This window comes from Typopeltis vanoorti, chromosome 17, assembly GCF_054136105.1.
Source record: "Typopeltis vanoorti isolate ZY-2024b chromosome 17, IOZ_Tvanoo_1.0, whole genome shotgun sequence".
Lineage (NCBI taxonomy): Eukaryota > Metazoa > Arthropoda > Arachnida > Uropygi > Thelyphonidae > Typopeltis > Typopeltis vanoorti.
Window position 1 is genome coordinate 75,375,677 of NC_143565.1, and position 26,393 is coordinate 75,402,069.

Consider the following 26,393-nt stretch of genomic DNA (forward strand, 5'->3'; position numbering starts at 1 on the left):
ATTTAACAGAATTACTTCACAGAAGTGGTGGGGAAAAGAATGCATTCTTATTTAGATTTTCTTGACAGTGGAGAAGCTTTAGATTTCTTTGTCCAATATTTCCTTGACTTGAATAAACCGCATGATGGGCACAAACTGACTTCTCTGACTACTGGTATTATGTGGGCGTGCGTTCTTCATGCGTTTGTAAACAAACGCATGAAGAACTTGACTCCTTGTTGACTCCTTGTTGTTTTATAATATAACACACCGCAAGAACAAGGAACTGACTCTCGCATATGGGATATTCCAACATCCGTTGGTATTCTAGAAAGGAAACTTCTCTCACATAAAGAACAAAACGTAGAAAGAGCTATAATGAAAATAGGATGGAAGGTGAAGTGTAGATTTAAACATCCTAGGGAGTTTAGCTACTATTTTTGATAAACGTGACGTTTGGAAATTATATCTTGTGTGTAAGTGCGTGTCTTCTTCAAAGTAATCGAGATCAAATCCATGGCTATTTATTATCATGTGTGTAAGCTATGAGTCGGACAGAAATCTGGATTTCATGTTTAGAATATTAAAAAAGGACATGTATGAAATATTGGATATGAGCTCTGTAGGTTTTATGGTGACTAATTTTCGAATTGATGATGGTGAGATTTAACATTGATGCAACTCACTGTGTTTTTTGTTCGTTTGTTTTCTGTTTTAAGTGACTCCTACCCATAAAAGTTGTCAATTCATAGTATGCTGCCTAAGATAGGCTATGAACTTTTTTTTTCCAATTTTTTAAATGTTTATTATATTTTTTATTATATTTATATTGGTATATAGTCCAAAGCCGGCCTGGTTGGCCGAGTGGTCAGCGTGTCCGCTCTCTAGCTAAGAAGCTGCGGGTTCGATTCCTGCCGTGGACATGGATGTTTGTGATTGTCCTACAAACTTTGTGTGGAAAGGGAATCTGCGATCCTACCACTTATTCTAGCAGAAGACATCATTGCCAAAACCATGTGAGGTACGGCGGTGACCATACGGCGTATACGGACGTCAAATGTTATTTATTGAACTTTTTTATTCAAGGCTTCATATTAGTGAGCGGTGGTCTCATTCTAGGCGATGAAATTAAAAATTCATCTCTCACTTAAAGACAAACGTCCATGCCCACTGCAGCGGGCTGTTGGCTTGAGAGCGAATAGCTAACTAGGCATTTCAATGAAACATGACGAAAACTTTAGACTGATATCTGATTGTCTTAAATTGAGTAGATCTAAGAAACAGAGACAGTTATTGGTTTCTGCCTCTAGAACAAAATTAATTCTTTGATTCACTGTGTTAATCTTTTTTGGGGAAAAAACTGCATTTTTGTGCAAAGAGTTTAAAACCGAAAAAACAAAAATTAAAAGTGTTTACGTAGTGGAACCATTATAGAAGAATTGGAAATAACGGTGCTTGAGATGTGTTCCTGTCAGTCTGTATAGTTTTTTTCCCCTTACAAATGAAATACTCTGCGCTAATTCCAGAGGTATCGACAAAAGGAATATGTGTTAAAATGGAGTCATCAAGCAATTAATGTTGGAATGAGGCAGAGTACATTTTAAACCTCGTTTCTTAAATCTTCATGGTAATTAATATTAGAAATATTAGATAGAGACTTTCCAACAAAACCCAAGAGGATGAAATATTGACTTGGCTACTTTATAAGTGAGTTTCTAGAACCAGTGAAAAATTTGCTTCATGCGTTTTAAGGAGATTGGATCATTGGAACAATACCAGTGAAATCCTTCATAAAAGCTACTTTCTGATAGAAAAAGGATATATAATCCAAAACTAATGTTGACTGTTATAAAATCAGCCAGGAATTGAAGAGTTTAATAAATTATTTAAAAAGATTAATTTTAGTTTTTGAAATTAATTTGTTAAATAATCCACCCCAATACCACAAACACACGTGCCTCCGTAGTTTAAACAGTATCAACGATAACCGTTGGTTGGAAAAACCTGGGTCTGAATCCCATCAAGGACGCAAAGAACATTTATAAGAGCTTTTCACTTCAAGATGAGTAAGCCAGTCTCTTGCGGAGTTGACTTTTTTCTTCGTCCGGAAACCTTGGGTTTTTCATCCCTCAAAACAATCATAAATATAACAAGCATTACACAACTATTCTGTACTTTATGAACTCTGATGACAGTTCTGATTGAACTCCCCCTCTCCTCTCATCTTCTTGCATTAAAGCACACGCAGATCATCGTTATAATGACGTTTCATTTTGTATACTCAGTGTACTTCCCTTATAATCTTTTCAGCACTAGCACTGAAGATAATTAAGAAATTGATTGAATTTTTTGCTTTGAGAAAGTAAATAAACATCATGTGGGGTGAAGAGGTAAGTCCTGCTTTTCTGCTTTCTCTCTGACATTTCATGAAAACAGTGTATTTTTAGCAGTGTATAAGTGCTCCAGCGGATCTAACTCCGATTGATCACTTGTGTGATGAAGTGGAATATCGTGTGAGGAATCGTCGCTGGACTTCATCATTGGCAGAACTCAAAACAAGCCTGCGTGAAGAATGAAGATTAATTTCCTATGAAATCTGTTTGAAAATAAATGTGTGAAAAGTGTACAACGTATGCTAATTGCTATTATATAGGCCAGAGCTGGGCCACACCTTAATAATAAAAAAAGTAATATTTCAATAATCTTTTCAGTATTTCTCAGATGTTCGGATACTTTTAGCAACATATTATATAATAAAAGCTAAGCTAATAAATTTTATTGTTTAAATAATATATAATTTTCATATCTGTAAATAAAAAGACGCACTGAAAATACCTACTAAGAGAGAAATAAAGCAACAAGGCTGCTATGAAAGTTATATATGACTTATATAATATATAAGTTAAACATGTTACAACATGTTGACCATAAAGAGAGAGAGAGAGAGAGAGAGAGACGTATATCATTATGGTTTTCTCTAAATAAATGCTGTATAGAAAAAAACTACAGTTAACTATTCATCATAGATGATTACTGTTGGACCTCAGAGCCTTAAAGGTGTGATTTAAATCATTTCTTGATAATGAATATTTCATAATCAATATTGAATTATCTGAGATATTGAAAGTTTTTTTTCCCTCTGAGATAATAAAGTAGCAAATTACCTCAATCATACAGAGTGTTCATCAGACAGAGAAAGAAAGATTAATTTGTTTAAAATTTTCTGTTATTCATTTAATTTCTTTATTTTTCAGTAAATTGTGGTACGTTATTCTGGCTCTAGCGCTTTTTGGAATTGGCCTCGGTGGAAAACAGGTATCTACATTCTATGGAGCACTCAGAGATACCATGTAAGAAAATATCATTTAGTTATGTTTTTTTAAAAGTTTTCTATATATTGGATAATTGATTTAAATGTTAAATGTATTAATGGTGCTTGGTTTTTGACCAATATAAAAGGATGACTGACTTTCTTTCTCAATAAGGAGCCATATATCCAAACTTGTTCAGCCTTTTCTGATAAACAATATTGTACAAGCGATTTTGTTTCCGATATATAATCCAAAAATCTCACATTAATTATTATTTAATGACTATTATGTTATATTAAATAAATACTAAATGTATTCGTGGAATACGAATACAAATTAATGCAAGGGGGAGAAACACATGTCAAGAATAACGTATTGATGAATTAAAATTTTAAAATATAATCTTAAAATTAATAGGCTTCTCGTTTGTTCATTGTGAATTAAGAGCAACTATCCAAGGTTGTTGTAACTTGCTTTTAGCTTTCCTATCAGGATGCTCTTCTTTTATGAAAGAAAAATCTGGACGATAATATATTGAAATTATTGATTAGTGATTTAACTGTTCGAGTCATTCTTTGCTTCCTGATATGATTCCTGATTCATCTGTTATTCATAATAACAGATGAAACATCTGTTATTGCGAATGTTATTTCTGTAAGGATATGATAGAGAGAGAGAGAGAGAGAGAAAAGAAAAGTAGAGAGAAGAGATGAAAAAAGCAACATAGAGAGAGAGGAGGGGGGGAGAAGAGATGGAAAAAGCAACATCTGGAATTACCGTAAGAGACGAAAGAACCTATCTAGTAGCTATACTGCTAGGCCATCCTATTATCTCGTGAATTCTATATTACTTCATCCCGATCAATGAAAGACCAGCACAGCAAAGATTTTTTTCATGTAGCTACTGGCATGGAAATTCTGGCACGTGGAATTCCACATTCCACTGGCATGTGGAATTCCATTCCATAAGATGATGCTCATCAATGACTTGTAAAGAAATCTGTAGACGTGGCTGAATAATAACATTCAGCAAAATTGACAGTGTTTTGGTGTTTGCAACTTTTAATTTCTTCAGGCATGTCTGACTTACTCAAATCATTGATATATCGAATAAATCTGCTTTTTTCTTTTTTTTTCCCTTATAAGTGGAATCCTTATGAGTATTATAAGGATTCAACCTGTCGTATTATTATTATTATTACAATTATTATTAATTATTTGCAAGTCAGTTGTACCTATCCATATTAGTTAAGTCGAAATCTGTCAAAATATCCTTTAGTTTTTTTTTTGTTTTTTTTTGTGAATTAATATATATATTTTTAAAATTATATTTCTATTTTGGCTCCACTGTCAACTTGGCACACGAGGTAAGTGTCACATTCTCAGTCTTGCCGTGAAGTCTAACCAGTTCCGAACCAGTCACCATATAACCTTTCTCACAGCTGATTTCAGGTCTCTCATGTGCATTACTGTGTGAATATTTAGATTCGCTAAAGAGAATGCATTATGTGCGACATATACAATGGTGGCAATGTGAAAAAAATCCTTCCACAACTGTATTGAAAAGCAACAAATTATTATTCTCGTTCCTTTGGTGCTACTACAGGAACTGAACCCCTCAACTTTCCAGCTAAAGGCTGCGATCATTACTGACAACATGACAATGACACACTTTTAACACTTTTCGTGAATCTAAAAATTTTTTTACAGTATTTTATGACTCGGCTTGCTTTGAAATAATGTGTATTCAATGTACGTATACAATCTATTATTATTATTGTTATTATTATTATTATTATTCCCAACACAGCAAAAATAAAGCAATATAGCTTCCCAACACAGCAAAAAATAAATAAATAAATAAATAAATAAATAATAACCAACTGGTGTCATCCTCAGATAAGCTTACATATACGCTTCGAGGATGAAAGCAGAGAAATTAGTTCTCATCGAAGATGTATTATATGTAACCAAATGCATGTAATGTATGTATCACATGTAAACCAATGTATGTAATGTAAGTGTCATATGTAAACAAATGTAAGTAATGTATCATATGTAATCAAATGTATGTAATGTATGTAATAACTGTAACAAAAGTATGCAATATAGAGTGATTATATCCATTGATATTGTTTGCAAAGAAACATCTGTAATAATCATCATTATGAATATTATAATAATATACGTTGTAAACAGTTATTGTTATTATTATTATTTAAAACAACTTTATGTATGAGAAAGTATTTGTTATGCATAATTGTGTTCCTATAATGTATGTAATTTATCTGAGAAATAATAATATTGTTAAAAAATTATTATTATTATTATTATTATTATACAAGGTGCCTTCATGGAGTCAAAAGACTCATCGCGGGAGAACCAACGTTGGCATACTAACCTTTATTATAATATCTGCCATACTTCCCTTTAAACTCATTCACAGATGAAGCATTCACAACAACCTCTGGCAACGCATTCCACCCATTCACAACCCTCCAAGCAAAAAATCTAGTCCTAACATCCTTGTTAACCACACTCTTACACAATCTCCAGGGATGACCCCTCGTTCTCTCCCTTCCTTCACTGGTCTTAAAAAGGTTATCAGTATCAATTCTATAAAACCCTTTTAATAATATATATGCCTCTATCATATCTCCTCTCATACGTCTATCAATTAGTTTATGAAGCTCACAGACCTTCAATCTATCCTCGTAGGAGACATCTCACAGGCCTGCAACAATTTTCGTAACCCGCCTCTGAATCCTCTCCACCATTTCTACATCCAAGAAATCCAGGTGACCAGATCTGTGCACAATAGTCCAAATGAGGTCTTAGTAATGCTTTATAAAGTGGAACAATCACTTCCATATCCCTACTTGTCAGTGTGTTCTTCAATAACCATGTAATCTGATGTGAAGTTTGGAAACCTTTGCAATATGCCTCGAAACTTAAGTTCTCTATCCACAATAACTCCCAAGTCCCTAGTCTCATCAACTTCCTGCAGTTAAGCTCCATCAATATAATAAACAGCATGTGATCTCATCCTTCCGAAGTACATCATCTTACACTTGGCCACATTAAACTGGCAGCCATTTAGTTTAGCCCAAACCGTCAGCCTATTTAAGTCATCCTGCAAGATATCCACATTATCTGAATTAACTATCGCTCTTCCCAGTTTTGCATCATCGGAAAACAAGTGGATATCTCCTTTCAAAGTATTCCCAATATCATTGATGTACAAATTAAACAATAGAGGACCAAGCCCTGAGGCACATCACTAGTCACCTGCCTTCTACTGGACTCCGCTCCACCATAAACCACTCTTTGATATCTATCCACTAGCCACCCTCTAATCCAAATCACTAGACTCGGATCCATACCCATTTGCTCCAATTTATGCAACAGAGTTCCATGCAGAATCTTGTCAAATGCCTTTGCAAAGTCCAATAGGATCACTGAAAAAGGATTTCCTTTATCCAACTCCATAGTTATTTCATTATAGAAAGTGAGCAAATTGAGGCAAGATCAACCCTTCACAAAAACCATGTTGCCCCTTATAAAGTATCATATTGCTGTCCACTCAGTCCTGAATTCTAATTTTTATCAATTTCTCCAGAACCTTTACCACCACTCCCGATATACTGATTGGTCTATAATTTGCTACCTTAGTCCTAGAGGGCCCCCCCCCTTATGTAGTGGAATAATTTTTCCCTCTTTCTATTCAATTGGGACTTTACCAGAACTGAGGCTTAAATTAAACAGCCAAGTTAGAGGAGATGCTAATTCTCTTACGCATTCCCTTAAGCATGGGCCGATATGCCATCTAACCCAATGGCAGTGTTAGCATTGAGGTTCTGTAATATACTAAGCACCTCAAATTCTTCTATCACTAGACTCTCATCAGTCAATGACACATCTAGCACTGCAATATCACAATCCAGATGATACGCTTTTGCAAAATGATCACTCATCAACTCAACTATTTGATTAGCTTCTGTAATTTCCTAACTCTCAGCACTTTATAAAGTCATCCTTCCAAAGTTATTCCTCCTTTTACTTGCCATATAGTGAAAGAATTCCCTAGGATTTTTTTTTTGGACTCATCAGCTAGCTTCCTCTCATAATTAGCTTTGGCCTTCCTTACTATGCAGGTTACCCTTCTTGCCTGTATCTTGTACTGCTCATGGGAATGCTCATCACTCCTACCTGATTCCTCCTCCTGACTCTGGGAATACAGTCAGATACAGCTTTCATTAAATACTCCTTGATAATCTCCCATGCGCCATCAACATCTCTCCCCTTAAAATTCTCATGCCATAACACTTTTGATAGCTGACTTCTCAGCTTATTATAATCACCAGCCTTGTAACTCCACATATAACTCTTCTTAACAGAATATTCAGCACACAATGCAATCTCCCAAGTCAAGACCACATGATCACTTTTCCTAAGTGGAGACAGTGTATCTAAATTACTTACTGATATCTTCTCCGATGTTATGACCAGATCTAACACTCTCAAATATCTTGTCCCTTCCATTACATTAAAATCGCCCATAATAATTACACGTTCTCCACTCATCTTACTAATTTGCCAATGCATACCATCTACATTCTCCCTTATACCCCTTGGATTATAGCAACAACCAATTACATATTTCATTCTGTTGATTTCTATCTCACACCAAACAGCCTTAAATGAACTACCTTCTACATGCCTGTCACCTTTAGGCTTCTACTATTTTTGGCTTTAACACTTTGTCTATCATTAGTAACCCCCCCCCCCATTCTGTCCTCTCTATCCTTTCTGAAGATACTACATCCCTGACATTCAATCCCTACGACCAAATCATTCTTAGTTAACCAAGTCTCAGTAATTCTTATCTATATGTACACATTATGGTGTTCGTTCGGAATGGCTTTTGATGATCTTTAAAATTTGGGATTTTTACTAAACTTTCGTTAGTATCTCAGTTTTGGGCTAAATTTGATCATCTTAATATCTACATCATATGAAACGATACAAACTACGTTTGCTATAATGTTATCTTAGGAAATAAATCAGGTCACTCATTTAATCAAATTATCTTTAGAGTCTTCTAAAGGAATGTATTTTTCATTCAGATCTTCTACAGCCTCAGACCATAAAAAATTCGGCATAGAAACTAAATCTCTCATCATTATTATTTAAAACTTTATTCTGAAGTTAGCCTATCTTTGGCAGAAGCAAGTAAGGATCGTTTTAACTGGAATTCATATTTTTAACCCTGCTGCTAAAAAAAATAAAAATAAAAATAAAAACTTACAGTATTTCCGACATTATATATATATATACTCTATAATATAAAATGATAAGCCTTTTTTGTAACGTTTTTGTGTCACGTTTTTTGTCAAGTTATTTGAAACGTTTTGAAACTCAGGGCTACCCTGAGTGTCGAGTCTTCAAAATTTGAGTCATCTGAATTCAAGGAGAACTGGCCTTCCAGTCCGCAACTCGCGGGAGGATTGGGCACCGCAGGCGCAGGGGGGGGGGGCGGAACCACCCTTTCGAGTCTTCAAAATTCGAGTCATTAGAATTCAAGGGTGGTTCCCTACGTCCCCCCCCCCGAGTTCCGGCCTACCACTCCGGAACTCGGGGGGGGGGCGTAGGCGTCAGGGGGAGGACTTAAGCTCAACTATCAATGGTTGAATGGGGAGATTAGCTGCCTCTCTCTAAAAATTCAGTTATGGCTAAAGGAACTCTGCCTACTCTCTTTGTGAATAAAAGGCCTTAGATGATTTTATGTATTCAAAAAACAACATAAAAATTCAATAAAAACATGATTTAGGCGGGAACCATCCTTTTTTTACGATTGTTTAAATCGATTCCATACTTGTTACATTTATGAGATGAGAAATTTTGATAAGATGACATTTCTACATTTCTCGCTATGTATTTTCTGCATATCATGCAATAATAAAAATTACGCCTTTCTGGAATCCATGTATATAATTTTTCATTTCAGTTTAGGAACCATTTCATATTTCTGGGGCTTAGATCAACTCAATTCCTACAATGACTTTTCCTTATATTGCCCTCTTTCACATCTTTTCGTACTCATCAGACGAACATTAGCTATATGAGTGAAAGAGGATTAGCCAAAACACTTCCTAGTCATTATTTTTCAATTTGCATTTATAAAATCTGTGAGTTCATTAACTTATTGTTAAGCTTATTGCATAGAACTTAAAATAAAGATATCTCAAAGAGTTATAAAAATACTTTTAATTCTTTTTTTTTAAGCAATCGAGGCTTCCCAGAAGATCTCACAACCTACGGTTTAGTCTCATCAATGTATGCTGCAGCAATGTCTCTAGGGTAAGTTTTGCTTATTGGTTTATCAATTATTTACAGTATAATATTTTTACGTTAACTCGAATAATTCGCAGTTTCCATCATTTTATTCTGTGGGTTAACAAGCCACAATTTTCTCAATGTACTCTCAGAGCCGAATCTTGGAGCCTCGGAAGAAGTCGAAAAAATAGCATTCAAAAAAGGACATTTTCAAAGCTAGTTAATCACATGTGGTGACTAATACTTATTATTATTATTATTGGTAGATATTTTAATTATTTTTATATGATGGCTTACCTAGTAGTTAATGTTCAGACTATCGATCCTATCACTTTCTTTTGAACATTAGCTTGTTATTATAGAATAAGTTGGCTTCTTATAAATATCAGGTTTATTAAAAAATCAAATATATAAGAATGATAGGGAGAGGGATCAAACCTCTATAGTTTGTTTGCACTGTTTCTTAGTCCTTTAGCTGGTTTGCAGGAGCAAAAACCCTGCCACCTCTATATGTAGCTAATTAACTCACCCTCAGTTGAAAAGCCTTTATAAATATTGGAGAAAGCTCTCATTACTCCTATCTCAGTATCTCCCATAATGCAAAGCACATCTCATTTCGGATATGTGTAATACTATGCATTAAGGCAAGGGCCACTACCCATACCGGTTTCGACCTTTATTGAGGTCTCGTCAATGGGAGCAAGGCCCAGTAGTCTCAATAAAGGTCGAAACCGGTATGGGTAGTGGCCCTTGCCTTAATGCATAGCATTACACATATCCGCAAGGAGATGTGCTTTGCATAATGGGAGATACTGAGATAGGAGTAATGAGAGCTTTCTCCACCTTTGCAACGAGTTGCCTGGTGTTGCACTACCTTACCCCAGTCCTGAAGATACTTTCAGGCGCAAACTTTGTTTGCTCACACTTGGATAAAGGATTAAAATAAACTTATTATAGTCTAACCAAGTGAAAAATAAACTCTCAACATCTTTCTCTGAATCCGGAGTAATTTAATAATAAGGTTGCACACCCTATGGCAACTCCTATAGGTTAGGATGACCTCTCATTGCTTCTGCCTTTGTATCTCCACTACTGGGCCTTGCTCCCACTGACGAGACGGTATGGGTAGTGGCTCTTTCCTTAATGCATAGCATTACACATATCCGCAAGGAGATGTGCTTTGCATTATGGGAGATACTGAGATAGGAGTAATGAGAGCTTTCTCCACCTTTGCAACGAGTTGCCTGGTGTTGCACTACTTTATAAATATTCTTAGCTTTCTGTGTGAGATTTGAAGGATCTCTTCGAATCCCATATAGGATTCGAAGAGATCCTACCAATCGACAGCGTTTGGCATCGCTGTCGATCGTTCTACAGCGATCCCATATTCAAAACATACTGTTATAGTAAAAAATAAATAAGTAAAATAAAATGAAAACTACCTCATTAAACTTGTTTCATGAAAAAGATTACCATATTTCACCATATTTCAAATCATGAGGGCGCGTGTGACGTAAACTATAATATGGGACTTCATGCCTGTAGACTCACAATTCTGGATTTCAGATAGTTGAAGCAAGGCTCTGTCTTGGAAAGTATCTTATACCAAACAGGACATTATATTTTTGTTTTCACTCATATTTTATCTTAAACAAATAAAAATTTTCAGTCACACAAACTATGTCAAGAAAATAACAAGAAAAATCTTAGAAAGGTTCTTTGATATGTGGCAAGTAGAAGAAAGAATGATAATAGGAAGATGATGCCAGTGAATGAAATCGGCAGATTAATAATTGCTACAGAAAATATAGATGAGGTATTCAATAAGTAATTTATCCGAGTATTTCATCCTCGTGAACACAAGATCATGAGGACGGAGTGTAGTATATGAGGAGCAGGGGAGTATTGGAGGGATTAAGTAGACTTGTTAATAAGGTATTAGGATTGACTGCATAGCACCGCATGTTTTGAAAGAATGCTCCAGAAAGTTAATGATATCTTGACATACCTGTTTAACGAGTCTTGCAACAGGGAAAGATCCCAAGGAGTGGGAACAGGGTACAATTGTTCTACTTCACAAAACAGGAGATAAAATAGGTTACAAGTTATGGGCCCAAATGTGTCTGAGGTTGTGCTAACGTATTAGAGAGTTGACGAGGAATAGGATTCAGAGCTGGGTTGAAAATGGCGCGGTTATGATCTTTTGTGATGGTCAGCATGAATTTGTTAAAGGAAGGTCATGTTTTAGAAATCTCTTCATGTACTACAACAAGGTGACTGGATAAGGAAATGCATATAGTTATATACTTGCCTTTTTCAAAGACCCTTGCCACATAAACAACTAAATTAGAATGGATGAGATGATAGTAGAGAAGTGAATTGGATAGCCGATTGACTGTCAGATAGGCACCAGGGGGTTGTATGTCGAGAAGTGTTATCGGACAGGAAAGCCATTAGCGGTGTGTGTGTGTGCCTGCCAGAGGTTTAGGACCATTATTGTTTAACTTGTAAAATGATATTCGGACCGTCTTAACTGGAGATATGGAGCTGTTCATGGACGATGCAAAGTTAGAAAACACTATGAGGAGTAAAGCATATGTTGTGTTCTTATAGGAGGATCTAAATGACTATGTAAGTGGGAAAGTGAGCTACCAATTTAATGTTGCAAAGTGTATGGTCTTGAAATTTGCTAGGCAAGGATGGGAATTAGAGTGTACAATTAATGAGGAAATTTTGAAGTAGGTGGAAGAGATGAGAGATCTGCAAGTGATAGTGGATAGAGAGAAGAGAGAGGGAGAGAGACAGAGTTTGAAGTTAGGCGTCACACTACTAAACCTGTGAGAACCTCACAACTCGTTACGACAATGATGATGAGGACCTAGTCATGTAGAAGTGAAGACGTTTTACTTGTAAGGCCTTGATCAGACTGCATATGGATTATTGGTTTTCAAGGGATTGTCTCTTGAGGGAAATGCAATATGCAGAACCTTGTGAATAGGAAAAGAGGGAAGTGAATGGGACTTATGAGGTAGTGCAAGATTGCTATCTGATTAATATGGAGAAGATATTTCATAGAGTAGAGGGAGACCGAAGTAAAACAAGAAACCATCCCTGGAATCTGTATGAGGATGGTGTGAGAAAAGAGGTGAGGAACAGGTTCATTGCATTGAGAGTGGCTGGTGAGACGAATTCATTGCCTGAGAGCGTGGTGAGTGCAAAATCTGTGAATTGGAGAGATTTGATATTAATAATTATGACAGTATTAGTATTCTATAATTCAGGTTGTCATTTTATCAAATTCAATAATATTTCTCAAACATTCGACTTATGTACATCTCAAATGAATTTAATGTTTGGTTTGTGAATAAACATCCTCATGGGCTCACTTTAGTGAGTACGGGCATGGCAAACCAGAGGTACCTGATGCTGGGCCATGCCTTACATCATGCAATATGCATCTGTTATATTATCTGTAAACAGGTCCTTCCCCCCCTCGTTCTTTCTTTGCTTCTTTCTTTCTTCTCTTCTTGCTCCTTCTCCCGAATGCTATTAGAGTATTCGAGGGCTAGGGGTGAATCTTTTCTATCTTGCTATGTCATTTCGCCTATTGCAGCCACTGAAGAGGGGCAAGCTAGCCCCAATAGGTGCCGGTCCCAAGCCCAGATAAATGGCTAGGGTTGATGTCAGGAAGGTGCATCTGATCATAAAACTTCACTGCCAGCTCTAGCTATGATCAAATGAGTCGAAAAGAAAGTGATACAACGGCTAGGGCGTACCCCTTAAGCGACGCGCAGCCACATCACCCCACAGCTGCGAGAAGTGGACGAGGGCTACCGTATCAAGGGCGGGTGCGGTTAAAGAAGCGAGCCCAGCAGGTGGAGAGAGAGAGAGAATGTTGCGAGTGGGAACGTTGAATGTTAGAAGCATGACTGGAAGGGGAAGAGAGGTGACAAACATGATGAGGAAGAGGAAGTTGGACATTTTATGCGTGCAGGAGACAAGGTGGAAGGGGGGGAAAGGCGAAGGAACTAGGAGACGGGTATAAATTGTTCTACTCTGGAGCGAATAAAGAGGGAAGACATGGTGTCGGAATTGTGGTGTGTGGCAGAATGAAAGGCGAAGTACTGGAAGTGGGTAGGAGGAACAACAGGATCATGCGAATGAAACTGAGTCTTGGAGAAGAGCAACCGGTCGTTTTATGTGTATATACCCCACAAGTTGGCTGTACAGCAGAAGAGAAGGATGAATTCTGGAACGTACTAGATGAAGAAATTAGAGAACTGGAAGAAAACGAGATAGTGATTGTCGGAGGAGACTTCAACGGACATATAGGGAGACAGACTGACTGTGAAAGGGTGCATGGTGGATGTGGAGTGGAAATGACGAACCAGGGAGGAGAGAAGATTTTGGTCTTTGCAGTAGCGTTTGATCTGGCAATCGTGAACTCCTTTTTCTGTAAGAGGAAGAGCATTTGATAACATTCAGAAGTGGCAACAATAGTTCAGAGATTGACTACATTTTGACTAGAAGAAAACATCTTAAGGCAGTATCAAATTGTATGGTAATCCCAACAGATCAAGTGGCGCTGCTGTGTGCAGACTTTCAAATAAAGTCGAAGATAAGAATCTTTGGAAGCCATGAGAGGAAGAAAATTAAGTGGTTTCGCTTAAAAGAAGAGGGTGTGAGGAATCGTTTTAGGGAGAAGGTGTTAGAGAGGATTTCGGATGGACTAGAAAGTGTACAAGACTGGTGGAGACATAATTCCAAAGTAATTCTAAGCTGTGCAATTGAGGTGCTTGGTGAAACATTCGGAAAGATTAGAGAGCAGGAGAGTTGGTGGTGGAATAATAATGTACAAGAAGCAGTGACAGCTAAAAGGAAGGCAAAGTAGAAGTGGGACGAGTCAAGAGTGGAAGAGGACAGAGAGGAGTACAGAGAGAAAAGCGAGAAGCCAAAAGAGTTGTTGCACATGCGAAGGCCATGACATATCAAGACCTTTATGATCAATTAGAAACAAAGCAAGGAAAGAGAAAGATTTAACGATTGGTAAAATGTAGAAATAAGGCATCAAAGGACATCGTACATGTGAGTCAGATCAAAGACTATGGAGGAACGGTATTAAGGAAGGATGTGGATATAAGAAACAGATTGAGAATATACTTTGAAGGGCTTCTGAATGAAGAAAACGCAAGGACTCACAGAGAACATGGGGAGACTAATGAGGGGATGGTGCAGAACATTAGTAGAGTGGAAGTGAAAGAAGCCATAAAGAGGTTGAAGAATGGAAAATCGGTAGGCCGTGACAGGATCCCAGTGGAGACATGGAAGACACTGGGGGAAGAGGGAATTGACCTGCTGTGGGACCTGTTAATAAAAGTTTGTCAGCAGGAAAATATACCTGAGGAATGGAGGGAAAGTACTCTTGTCCCCATCAACAAGGGTCAAGGGGGATGCCCAAGACTGTAAGAATTACAGACGAATAAAGTTGATGTCCCACACAATGAAGATCCTAGAGAGGGTTCTTGATGGAAGACTGAGGAAGGAGGTGGAAATTGCAAAGAATTAATTTGACTTCATGCCTGTTCGATCGATGACAGATGCAATCATTGGGTTACGACAAATGATGGAAAAGTTTCGAGAGAAGCAACGGGAGCTACATCTGGTTTTTATTGATCTGGAGAAAGCTTATGATAGAGTGCCAAGGCAAGAAGTCTGGAGGTGTTTGAGGAAGAAGAAGGTACCGGAGAAATATGTCAGGTTGGTGCAGGAGATGTACATAAATGTGAAGACATGAGTTCGGACCTGCCTGGGAGAGACAGAAAGTTTTCCAGTGACAGTTGGCTTACATCAAGGGTCAGCATTAAGCCCATTCCTGTTTAATATTGTGATGGAGGAGGTTAGAGAATGACATCGTGCTGTGTGTAGAATCAAGAGAAGAAGTAGCAGCTAAACTGAAAAGTTGGAGGAAAGTACTGGAAGAGAGAGGTATGAGACTGAGCAGAGGTAAGACAGAGTATGTGTTGCAAAGTGGATGGCAGCCAGGAGACAGATCTAGAGCTGGGAGGAAATGTCATCAGGAAGGTCAGTGACTTTAGATACTTAGGTTCAACAGTGAAAGAGGATGGTGAGGCTGAGAAGGAAGTGGGATGCAGGATACAAACAGGATAGAGAATTGGAGAGAGATGGCTGGAGTGCTGTGTGATAAGAGGGTACCGATCAATCTTAAAGGCAAAATCTACAGGACAGTAGTGAAACCAGCTATGACATATGGTATGGAAACTGTGGCCCTGAGGAAAAATAACATCAGCAGGATGGAGGTAGCAGCGATGAGAATGCTTAGGGGGATGTGCTGTGTGACTAGAAAGGATCGTCTGAGAAATTATTATGTAAGGGTGAACGGTGAAAGTTACGAACTTAGGAGCAAAGATACAGGAGGCAAGGTGGGGATGGTTTGGTCATGTGATGAGGAGGGAGGAAGAGTATGTGGGAAGGAAGGTCATGCAGATGGGTGTGCAGGGGAAGAGGAAGCGCGGACGGCCAAAGAAGAGATGGAGGGAGATGGTGGAGGAGGACTTGAGGATGAAGAACTAGGATGTGGCTACAGCCCAAGACAGGAGGTTGTGGAGGAAACTCACCACAAACAGCGACCCTACTTTAGTGGGAAAAGCTGCAGAAGAAGAAGAAGAAGAAGTTTGTGAATAAACAATTATTGTTTTAACTGCCATTACTTAAAGGAAAATGTGGATCAGACATAGGATTTCTTTTAAAAAAATAAGGGCGGGGGATTCTCATAAGGCAGGGTTTTCAAGTTTTTTGGGGTTAAATTTTATTTAAAAAGGGAAAGGAGGGAATCTCTTCTCAGGATTGGATGTATCAGATCCAAACATCCAACGGTGAATCCCAGTATAGCTGCACTATAAATTCTGAAAATTTACATTTTCATACAAACATTTTTTTTTCCAAGATGGTAGCCACTTGCTTCAAGTGTTTCGATCGCTCATTTTCATATAGTAAACATATAGTATTGTTTACATATAGTAAACGATTTGCTATGAAATATGAAAAAATATTTTCCCATATAAATTATAAATAATTTAAAATTTTCGAATTTTTTTGAATGTTTTGGCAAAACCACTTGTCTCAAATAACTGAATTTTTACTAATATATTTGTTCCAATTTCTAGAGCTTTTGCTGGTCCAACAGTGGGAGGTTATTTATTGGATACCATTGGCTTTAGAAATGGAACCTCAGTTTTACTAGGACTTGAAATCTTAGAGGTAAGAACTTAATTTTTTTTTCTGTTATCAAGCATCCAAATTTTAATGAATATTGATTTGGGACATAATTGGATACACATTTAAAAACTACCGTGTTAAATATAATGAAAAAAGAAATAAATCCCTAAGACCTTTTAAATAATAAAATGAATCTGCGGTATTTTATTTTCAAAAAGAGTAGGTAGGGAATATTAAGCATTCTTGTTTTGAAAATTAGCGTGCAGCCTGTCCCGACCCTTCAGTCAACGTTGATAGCGAGATTAAGCTCTCAATAAATCATGGCTGTCAGGGGAAAAGTTATGGCAGACAAGTGCTACAGTCTTATAGATCTAAATCCTAACAGGTATAAATTTGTCTGTATAGAGATTTTGCAGTCTATTTTTCAGCTGCAGGGTTAAAAAGAAATCCACTGTCTAGGAGAGAGAAAACCTTTCTTGCCTGTGCCAAATATCAACTACCTCGGAAAAGACTGAAGAAGGGCCTAGAAAAGTTCCTCTGCTTGGTGACTAGAATCTAACCTCTTCTTTGAAAGATTGAATAATGAACATCAGGCCTTATTTAAATTCCTTATTTACGACGTTCACCTAGACCAGTGGTTCTTAACCTATGGTGTGTGGACCCCCCGAGGGTGCGAGAAAGCATTTCCAGGGGTGCGAGAGAAGTTTCTAAATTTTGACCCAGATTCGATGGACGACGGCTATTTAATAAAAGGCGATGTTATTGAAATACGAGCCAATGCACGTATTCAAATGGAATTTGAAAAACTGGACTTAGAACAATTCTGGTGTACACAGTTAGAACCTTATCCACAGTTGGCAAAAGCAGTATTGCAGTCACTTTTACCATTTGCCACCACCTACCTGTGTGAAATGGGATTTTCATCACTTTTGCACATAAAAACAAAAGCCAGAAATCCCTTAAATGCAAGTGATGACTTACGCGTGGCTCTTTCAAAAAAGGAGCCTCGCTTCAGAAGTAGTATTATGAATAAACAACAACAACAACATAGCCATTGAAAATTGAGATATTGCTTTGTATGTATATGTAAATATATGTGTTTATTTTTCAATAAATAAATTATCTTGCAATAGATGTAATTTCCTAAATAAAGAAATAGAAACACATTTTTCAAGGGGGTGGTGCGAGAACTTATTTTTAGATTCAAGGGGGGTGCCGATCACTAAAAAGGTTAAGACCCACTGACCTAGACTTCCTCGTGTTTCTGGTACAACTTTATCTTTCTTAGTCATAAAATAGTTTTCACTGTGTAAAACAAACAGCTCAGTTTAAGCTAACTTTCAGATGCTATTTTTGATTTGAAACCTCATATGACAGATTTTTTAATAAGTTACAACAACAAATTTCCCTTTCATTTAATATAATGTTTCAGGGATCTTTCGATGTGAAATCATCAAATTAAAAATTACATGGAATCTGCATAATTTTGCATTTTAATGAAAGTAATTTGGTTACCTTATTTTTACTTGGAAAAAATATATATTTTAGATTTTTCATTTTTATTCGCAAATCCTCAGAATTTTTCATAGCTTATTTCCATATTGTCCAATTTCCGCTTTTTATTGCTATTCTAATGTTCCAGGTGTGTGCTTTTTCATTTCTTATTTGTTTCAGAGAATATTTTAGGTGTTCTGACTGCTCTTTTCCAACCATTTTGTACTATACAGTGTCCTGGGTTTTACCCACAAGTCTGATTCTTTGCGCTTCATTTATATATGTAGTGGAATACATATGTCCAAAATCACCTTGATTAAATGTTTCTTTCATGAAAAAAATTAACTAAAAATTAGCAAAAAATTAAAGACTGCTGAGTAGCGAGCAAACCAAAATATGTAATTTTATATGTAAAATACGCTTGGTAGATGGTTATAAAGCAGAATTAGTTTTCCATTATGTTATTTTTATCCCCACGGCTTAGACAGCGTTTTGAAAAATGAAAAAAAAAACTGAAATTTATTTTTTATCGTATCCACCTATTAAAGACAATACTGAACTGAAGAATTAAAAATAAATGAACGAATAATTAAAAAGAAAAAAGTTTTTGTACGGGACACATAAAGCTTCAAATATGCTCTCTTACAATATGAAATTGTATTGCCGACGTACCTAAGTTAAAGTAAAAAAACCGTATTTTTAATGTTTTAGTCTACTTTTTATTAATGCTGGTGACATATAAAAGCTATCAACAAGTAATTTGAGAGTAACTTGTAATATCTAAATACTTTACGCCACTCAGAGGTCCCAAAAAAAGTGAATGGACTAAATATACGGAATGATGCAAAACAATCATTTTTTTTCATTGTTCAAAATGGCTGTCTGGGCTAAAGGGGTTAAAATAAAAGAACGATAACCAAGTTTGCTTTATAGCTAACTATCAAGAGTATTTTGCATAAAAATTACATATTTTCATTTGTTCCTTACAATAACTTTTATTGGGCATTCAAAGTCAGTTATTTTAGAAGGAATTTTTTCATGGAAGGAATTTTTCAGTGAAGGTGGGTTTGGACAAACCCACCTTCACTGAAGAATTTCTACTACATATATAAATGAAATATACAAAAATCAGCCTTGTGGATTCAACTTAAGGGCTACAAGATAAAGCACAAAATTGGAAAAAAGAGCGATCGAAACACCAGAAGCAAGTGGCTACCATCTTTGAGAGAAAAAAAAAGTTTGCATGAAAATGTAAATGAGAAATTAAAAAAATGTACACTTTGAACAGTAAAAAATATAATAATAATAATAAAATAATCGGAAATTGGAAAATCTGAAAATAAGCTGTTATTAAGTTTAAAACCCTCCGAAACTGTAAAGATACTGAGGATCGTAAATAAAAATGCCCACCATAATTTAATAGGATTCCAGGAAATATCTAGAAAATACGGTCACATAAAACATCAGTATGGCATAGGATCCTCGCTAACAGCTAAGCAGGCCAGATAGCAATAGCCCATGCTCGCTGCAAGGACATCTATAAGATTCTATGGTAATAAATCTTATTCTTGAAGTGATGTTTCGACCCATGTTTTTATACACGAGTAATTTACTTTGTGTGCGGATCTATTTCTATTGAATATTCGGAATTTGCATACCAGAATGCATATGATATTAAATATTCACCTTCAAAGGCACCGTTAAGGAAAAAACGTTTGATCTGGTAATTTTGTCAGTGTGGAAGTTATATTACCGATATGTCTGGTAAGGAGAGAGAAGTGTTTTTTTCTTTTCTTTTCTTCGATTATGTATCTTTGGATGTGGACTGTTTACGTTTACTAAAAATGTAACATGCCTGGGATACGAGGCCAAATAGAGTAGAACCCATTGCATTCCCATCTAGTTGTTTATCTATTTTTCCTTTCCATGGAAAAAGATCTGAATAAATTGATATGAATCATTCAAATATGTCAGAAGGAAAATGTGATTTAATATGGCCAAGGGTCTTTGTCAATTAGTAAACAATGAAGTAATACCAAAGCTGATGGCCATCATGTCTGAATCTCTCAGGTTAAGATTCTTTGTTGCTTTTACAGTTAACAGAAGATTTGAAATTTGAAAAAGGGAGAATTATCCATCAGGGGAAAGTAATTTTGGTAGTTGTTTAGCAAGTTTGTAGATGAGGCTGTCTATGCTATCAACTAGGCAGGAGGGGTGGCTATTCATTTGAAGCAATCTGGTGTGAGATTAAGGCCAGTAAGACAAAATATACAGTTAGTAGTTGCTATAGGCCAGGGAGTTCCACAGGAAGGTCATGTTTTAGCAACTTGCTCACATTCTATAATAATGTTACTACTGAGTTACAAAGGGAATGGATACACCATGATAATTTTGGATTTTGCTAAGACTTTTGACAGACTGTTGCATAAACTGGAAAATATAGAGCTGGATTATAAACTATTAGCATGGATAAGGGGATGACCGACTGATAGATATCAAATAGTAATATATGAGGGAATATGAATCTGCAAGATTCAAGATAACCAGCCGTGTGCCTCAATGATCACACATAATTGAGGATCACACATCATCAACAAATAGCTGTATGCTGCAAGTCAAATCCTCATTAATGTACAGACTGAACAACAATGAACCAAGGATTTGACTTGCAGCGTACAGCTATTTACTGATGATGCAAAGATAGGTAAGATAATCAGGAATCCTGCTGATATAGTAATTGCAGAATGATGAATAGGCTGTCATTTCAGGTGTAACTGGTGTGATTAGATAACCAGTCATATTATATTTGTGGGATTATGCTAGAAAAAGTATCTGATCAGGCTAGTGATCTTGGTGTTTTAGTAGACAGGAAGTTGAGCTTCAAGGATCATATAGCAAAAATTGTAAATACAACTCAGAGAATAATTGCAATGCTGAAATAAACCTTGACATGTAAAGATAAGGTAGTCATTTTGTCTCTCTACAAGGCTTAATAAGACCTCACTTGAACTATTACGCACAGGTCTGGTCTCCTGGTTTCTGTGGTGATCCTGATACAGTGGAGCATTGGCGCACCCAGGGAGGGAGCCAAGGGGCTCTGCCCCCCCCCCAAAAAAAAAAAGAAAAAGGAAAAAAACACTAGAAAAATTCCCCAAAATCTTTTCCTAATAAAAGTCTTTTTTTTTTAATTTGTTGTGTCGTGTCTTCTATTTCTATGCTACTTATGAATTAGCGGTCACATAAAGTGGGAATACCCTATAGTTCTCGGGAATCCTGGCCTCTATGAACGCAAAGCGAACGAAGTAATGCTCGGGCGCTACTTCGTTTGACCGAGCCGGACCAGAGGAATCACGGGTATCATGTATTGGCGATCACTGCAGATGCTCAATCATAGCTCGTATGCAATGCGTAGTGTGTATTCTCAAATCGTCTACTCAACTCGCCCCCCTCCCCCAAGATTAAATCTTGAGCGCTCGGCCCTCTCCAAGATTAAATCCTGAGTGCACCACTGCAGTGGAGAGAGAGAGAGAGAGAAAGTGCAAAGGAGAGTGTCAAAAATGATATCAGGATTGTGGAATACAGATTATGAAAACAGATTGAGAATTTGTAGGCTGCAGACACTAACAAACAGAGAAAGAGGGATGATGTGATTGAGACTTGCAGATTTCTAAAATGATTGTACAGAATTTCAGTAGATGGAATTTTTCACTATATGGAAGTTGGGAGAAGGACGCGAGGTCATCCTTGGAAGTTCAGAATGAATGCTATCACGAAGAGGATGAGGACTTTTCTCTCATAGAGTGGTGTGTGATTTGAATGAATTGCTGTTCTCTTGTGCAATATTGTGAATGCAATATTGCAGAGGAGAATGTGAATGTTGTGTGTGCAATATTGTGAATGAATTGAAGAACAGGTATGACAGCTGGTGCAAATAGTATGGCCTCCCTCGATGAGTTCCTGACTCCCTGGAGGTCTCTCTTAATAATAATAATAATGATCAGTTTGGATTCAGCTTTTAAGCAAATTATGGCTGTCTCCTTTAATTTAGAATAGGAATAGTGAAAATCATTTGTTGTCACATGCCACCCAGTGAGATTGTGTAACTCACCTTTAGTTGAAAATTCCTGATGGAGGTTCCTCACGTCATGGACGATCATAGCGCCTCCGTAGCGCAATTGGAAGAACGACGGTACATTGCGCCCTTCGATTGGAATAGGCCTAAGTTCGATTCTCGTCGCGACGGGAGGAATCTTTATCTGGTCTATTTCAATCGAAGGTGAGTTAGCCGATCTCATATGGAGGTAGCAGGGTTTTTTCTCCCGGAAACTCGGGTTTTTCATCCCGCATACATACAAATCGGCCCATCAGAACACACGCAATTTACAGACAAAAATTACTAGTTGTGGTGGTGTTGGAAGTGGGCGGTAGATGGCGTTGATGGAGATGAGTCGTAGTAGAGGTTAGGTGTAGAGAGAATTGTAGATGTCCTCCCACGATGAGTCTTCGGACTCCTTGGAGGTATCAGGAATAATAATAATAATAATAATAATAGTATTGAAATCTGACAAAAGCAACTGTAATTTTAGATATGTTATTCGAGATGTATTTAAGATGATCAACCTATGTAAAAGATATAAACACCCAGATATTTATAAAAGTATCCTACATAAAATACAACATAAACTTCGTTTTTATCGATACCCTAAGGGTATCTTGTGAGGACAGCTGTTACTTTTCAGTTGCAATTTGAATTATTTCTACAACTATCTTAATAAGTGCTAGGTGCCTATTAATATCTGTAAACCCATACAAAGTTATATAACAGGTATAACTGGAGTAAATCTCTTACAGCCACGCTTACTGTGCGGTCAAAGAAATTTACAAATCTTATATGTTCTTCTAAAATCTCTCATGTAATGTCCCATTATAACAAACACTTACGAAGCAAGTTGCTTACGTTAAAAAAGTTGCTATATATATTTGAAAACTAAAAATGTGGTTTCTCATTTTTTGTAACTTTGTGAACATATGCTCTCTATCTCACTCGGTCTCGTTTCAATTTAATAAGTTGTTTTGTTTTCCATCCAGCTCTCTTCGTCTCCTTCAGGTGCCGCAACCGTTGTTAACATAACTGCTTTTCCAATGGTTCATCTGCTTGAATATGTCAAAAGTACATTAACTCCTGTTTAGCAATCAGTGCTTCTGAGTGGCATCATGTCTTTATGTTCTCTAACTTTTGTCATTTTCGCTGTCCATGAGATTCTTATAGTCTCCTCTACACCCATAATTTAAATAAATCAATTCAATTTTTTATTTTAATGGTCCAATTTTCACATTTATACTTCAATGGAAGAAAGATCATTGCTAAGTTTAACTTTAAGCCTTGTTAACATCTGTCCTTCAGAAATTTTGTCAAGTTTAACATCTTTTTTCACCAATTATCCTTCTTTTAATTTCATCTTTGCACTAACTACCATTTCTTATTTTGGACAGCAAATCATAACTTTTATCCACCTCTATTTTACCTCCCTCAATTGTAAATACATCCATATTACCAGACGTCATCATAGTAATATTTAAAATTAGTCTCTTTCTTCCCTCTTAAATATGACAGAATTAACTGGATTTTTATTTCCTGCAATGAGAGTTGCATCAACTGCATATATATCATATTTTTTCTATCTCCAATCTTAGTTCCTGCTCGATTTTTATCTAAATTGTTCATCCTTATAGCCAGCGTGGTTGGCTGAGTGGTTAATGTATCTGCTTTCCAGCCAGAGGCTGCAGGTTCGAATCCTGCCAAGGGCATGGATGTTTGTGATTGTTCTACTAACCAATAACCATATGTGCTGCTATGACCTGTGCCCTGGGGCAATATGACCTTTCATGTCTTTGCGCCATAAAAAATCAAATAAAAACCCATCCTTATAACACATTCATTATAAATATTAAAAAAGACAGGACAATGACAGTCCTAATTCTCTCATTAAGATATTTAGATGTTCAAGTATTCCCACTACTATCATCACATTCCACAGTATTATGATCAACAAATGCTTTCTTATAATCAATGTTATTATATATGACATAAAATCCCCAAAGTGCAAACTCAATCTTTAACAGATTGAGTTTTGTTGAAAGACAGAAAGCAGCCATAGTTATTAAGGTTAGGAGAGTGTTTCATTTCTACTAACCTTAATAAGCATGGCATTAGTCAGCCTAAAATTTGGGAGTCATTTTAAGACCACCTCCAACCCACCAGTTGCAAACTTCTTTTTATCCAACATCAGAGGACACCAAGTTTGGACATACTTTGTGTTTGTTACTATTTGAACGGTTTCAAACACTAATTGTTATTGCCTTTGTATTGTGACAAGTTGTTTGTGCGCTGAAATTCAGCAAAATATCAGCTGTTATTTATTTTGTTCTCAGTATTATTTAATGCCATCTAACATGAGATAAAAATCGTCATCAAATTTATGCACTGTTAGGTAATAATTTTGCAACAGGTACGCTTATAGGATAAAACAGACAGTCTCAAAGTCAAAAGTTAAGAATTATTTTCTCACAAAGAAAAAAAATTACATTCTTAAACCAAATATATAGTTTCTTCAACAAAAGAGTGATTAGAAAATAATGCCATATATTTGTTCTTTATTTTCAGGTAACCCTACTGTCATTTTATACATGCTACATATATTATAAGAAAAATGGTCACGGCAGTCCAGAAACATCTCCATTACTTAAATCCGATTCAACTTCTTCAAAAGTATGATAGCAAACTGGAATGTGCACATAATACTCAACTAATCAAAAGAATGGTGTTTTCTGGTACTCAAAGCAGGCTTCAATTGACATTCCCTTGCACAGTAAATTATGGCAGTGAGAGGCAAAAGGACACTGAACCATCATTTCATGTTCATAAGTGTAACAGACTACTTTTTTTTGTGTATAAAATATGTCACGAGCTGTTTCTGGGCATCATGTAAGTTTTTTATTCTAACTTAAAACATCTTATATATTTTGTATATATTTCATATTTGTGTTTATTCTTTATTTATCATTCCAGATAAAAAAACCAATGAGACCTCAAAATCAAAATTTAAAGAAGAGAAAAAGCACTAAAATAAGTCATTTGGTTTAAACAGTTATATAGTACGGAATGTTTTCGGCCCAGGGTATAAGTCAAATATGACTACTATTTTTTTTTAAATTTATTTATTTTTTTTTTTTTTTCAGACTTGAAAAATTCAGTTTTTCTAGAAAAAATCTTGACTTTGATAATATGTTCATATCTAATTTTTGATGATTCAGAAAGATGTAAGTTTAAGAACTCCTGGATTAAAGAATGATAAAGTATAAAACAATGGCAAGAAAATTAAATGGAAACAGGATGATGCGAGTAAGGAAAAAACTAGAAAGTATAAACAACAAATTACACAATAATCATAGTAATTAACTTTAATGAAAGTAGATATTTCGTACTGAATATAATAGTACATCAGTGTGTAAAAACCAGCAAATCAAAGAAGAGGAATAAAAGGTACATACAACAATCAGTTTACCAATTAAAATGGTTGCCATGAGGTAGAAATTATTATATCAGCTTTTGATATAATATATCAAAAATATTAAAACTATTTTTGATATTTACATAAAATGAGAAGCTCTCAAACTTTTGGGAGAGAGAGAGTGACCTGAACTGGAGACTAATAGGCTCTGATTCAGGTTAGGCTGATGTAAAAGAGCTTCACACTTTCTTTGAAAAAGTGTTCATATTTAAAACTGCTTCTATGGAGTGCCAGACCAGACTTGAGTTTTTATGTATTCAACATAATACTGATGCTAATTAATTCTTTTTTCCACAGAACGTGTTTTTCCAAAGTATGTCAAATTACATCCACAAGATATCTGGTAAACACCAGCTAAGCTAATGATAGAGGTGATAGTTTGTCATTTGTATATGGTAGCAGATGAGAAATTTTGTTGATAGGAAAATATGTAGGAATAAGGTGATACTTTTTCAAAATTCTACCCA

The 26,393-nt window shown here is 36.2% G+C and overlaps 1 protein-coding gene across 1 annotated transcript in view; it reads left to right on the forward strand.

The window, feature by feature from the left end:
- Positions 1–25,328, forward strand: part of LOC150097505 (MFS-type transporter SLC18B1-like) — a 50,724-nt gene extending 25,396 nt beyond the window's left edge. The window contains exons 8-11 of the mRNA XM_090407540.1: positions 3,234–3,329; positions 9,575–9,649; positions 16,810–16,903; positions 25,020–25,328. Of these exons, the coding sequence (XP_090263666.1) occupies positions 3,234–3,329; positions 9,575–9,649; positions 16,810–16,903; positions 25,020–25,130 (376 nt within the window). The 3' untranslated portion in view covers positions 25,131–25,328. The remainder of the gene's footprint in view (positions 1–3,233; positions 3,330–9,574; positions 9,650–16,809; positions 16,904–25,019) is intronic.
- Positions 25,329–26,393: the final 1,065 nt, after the last annotated feature.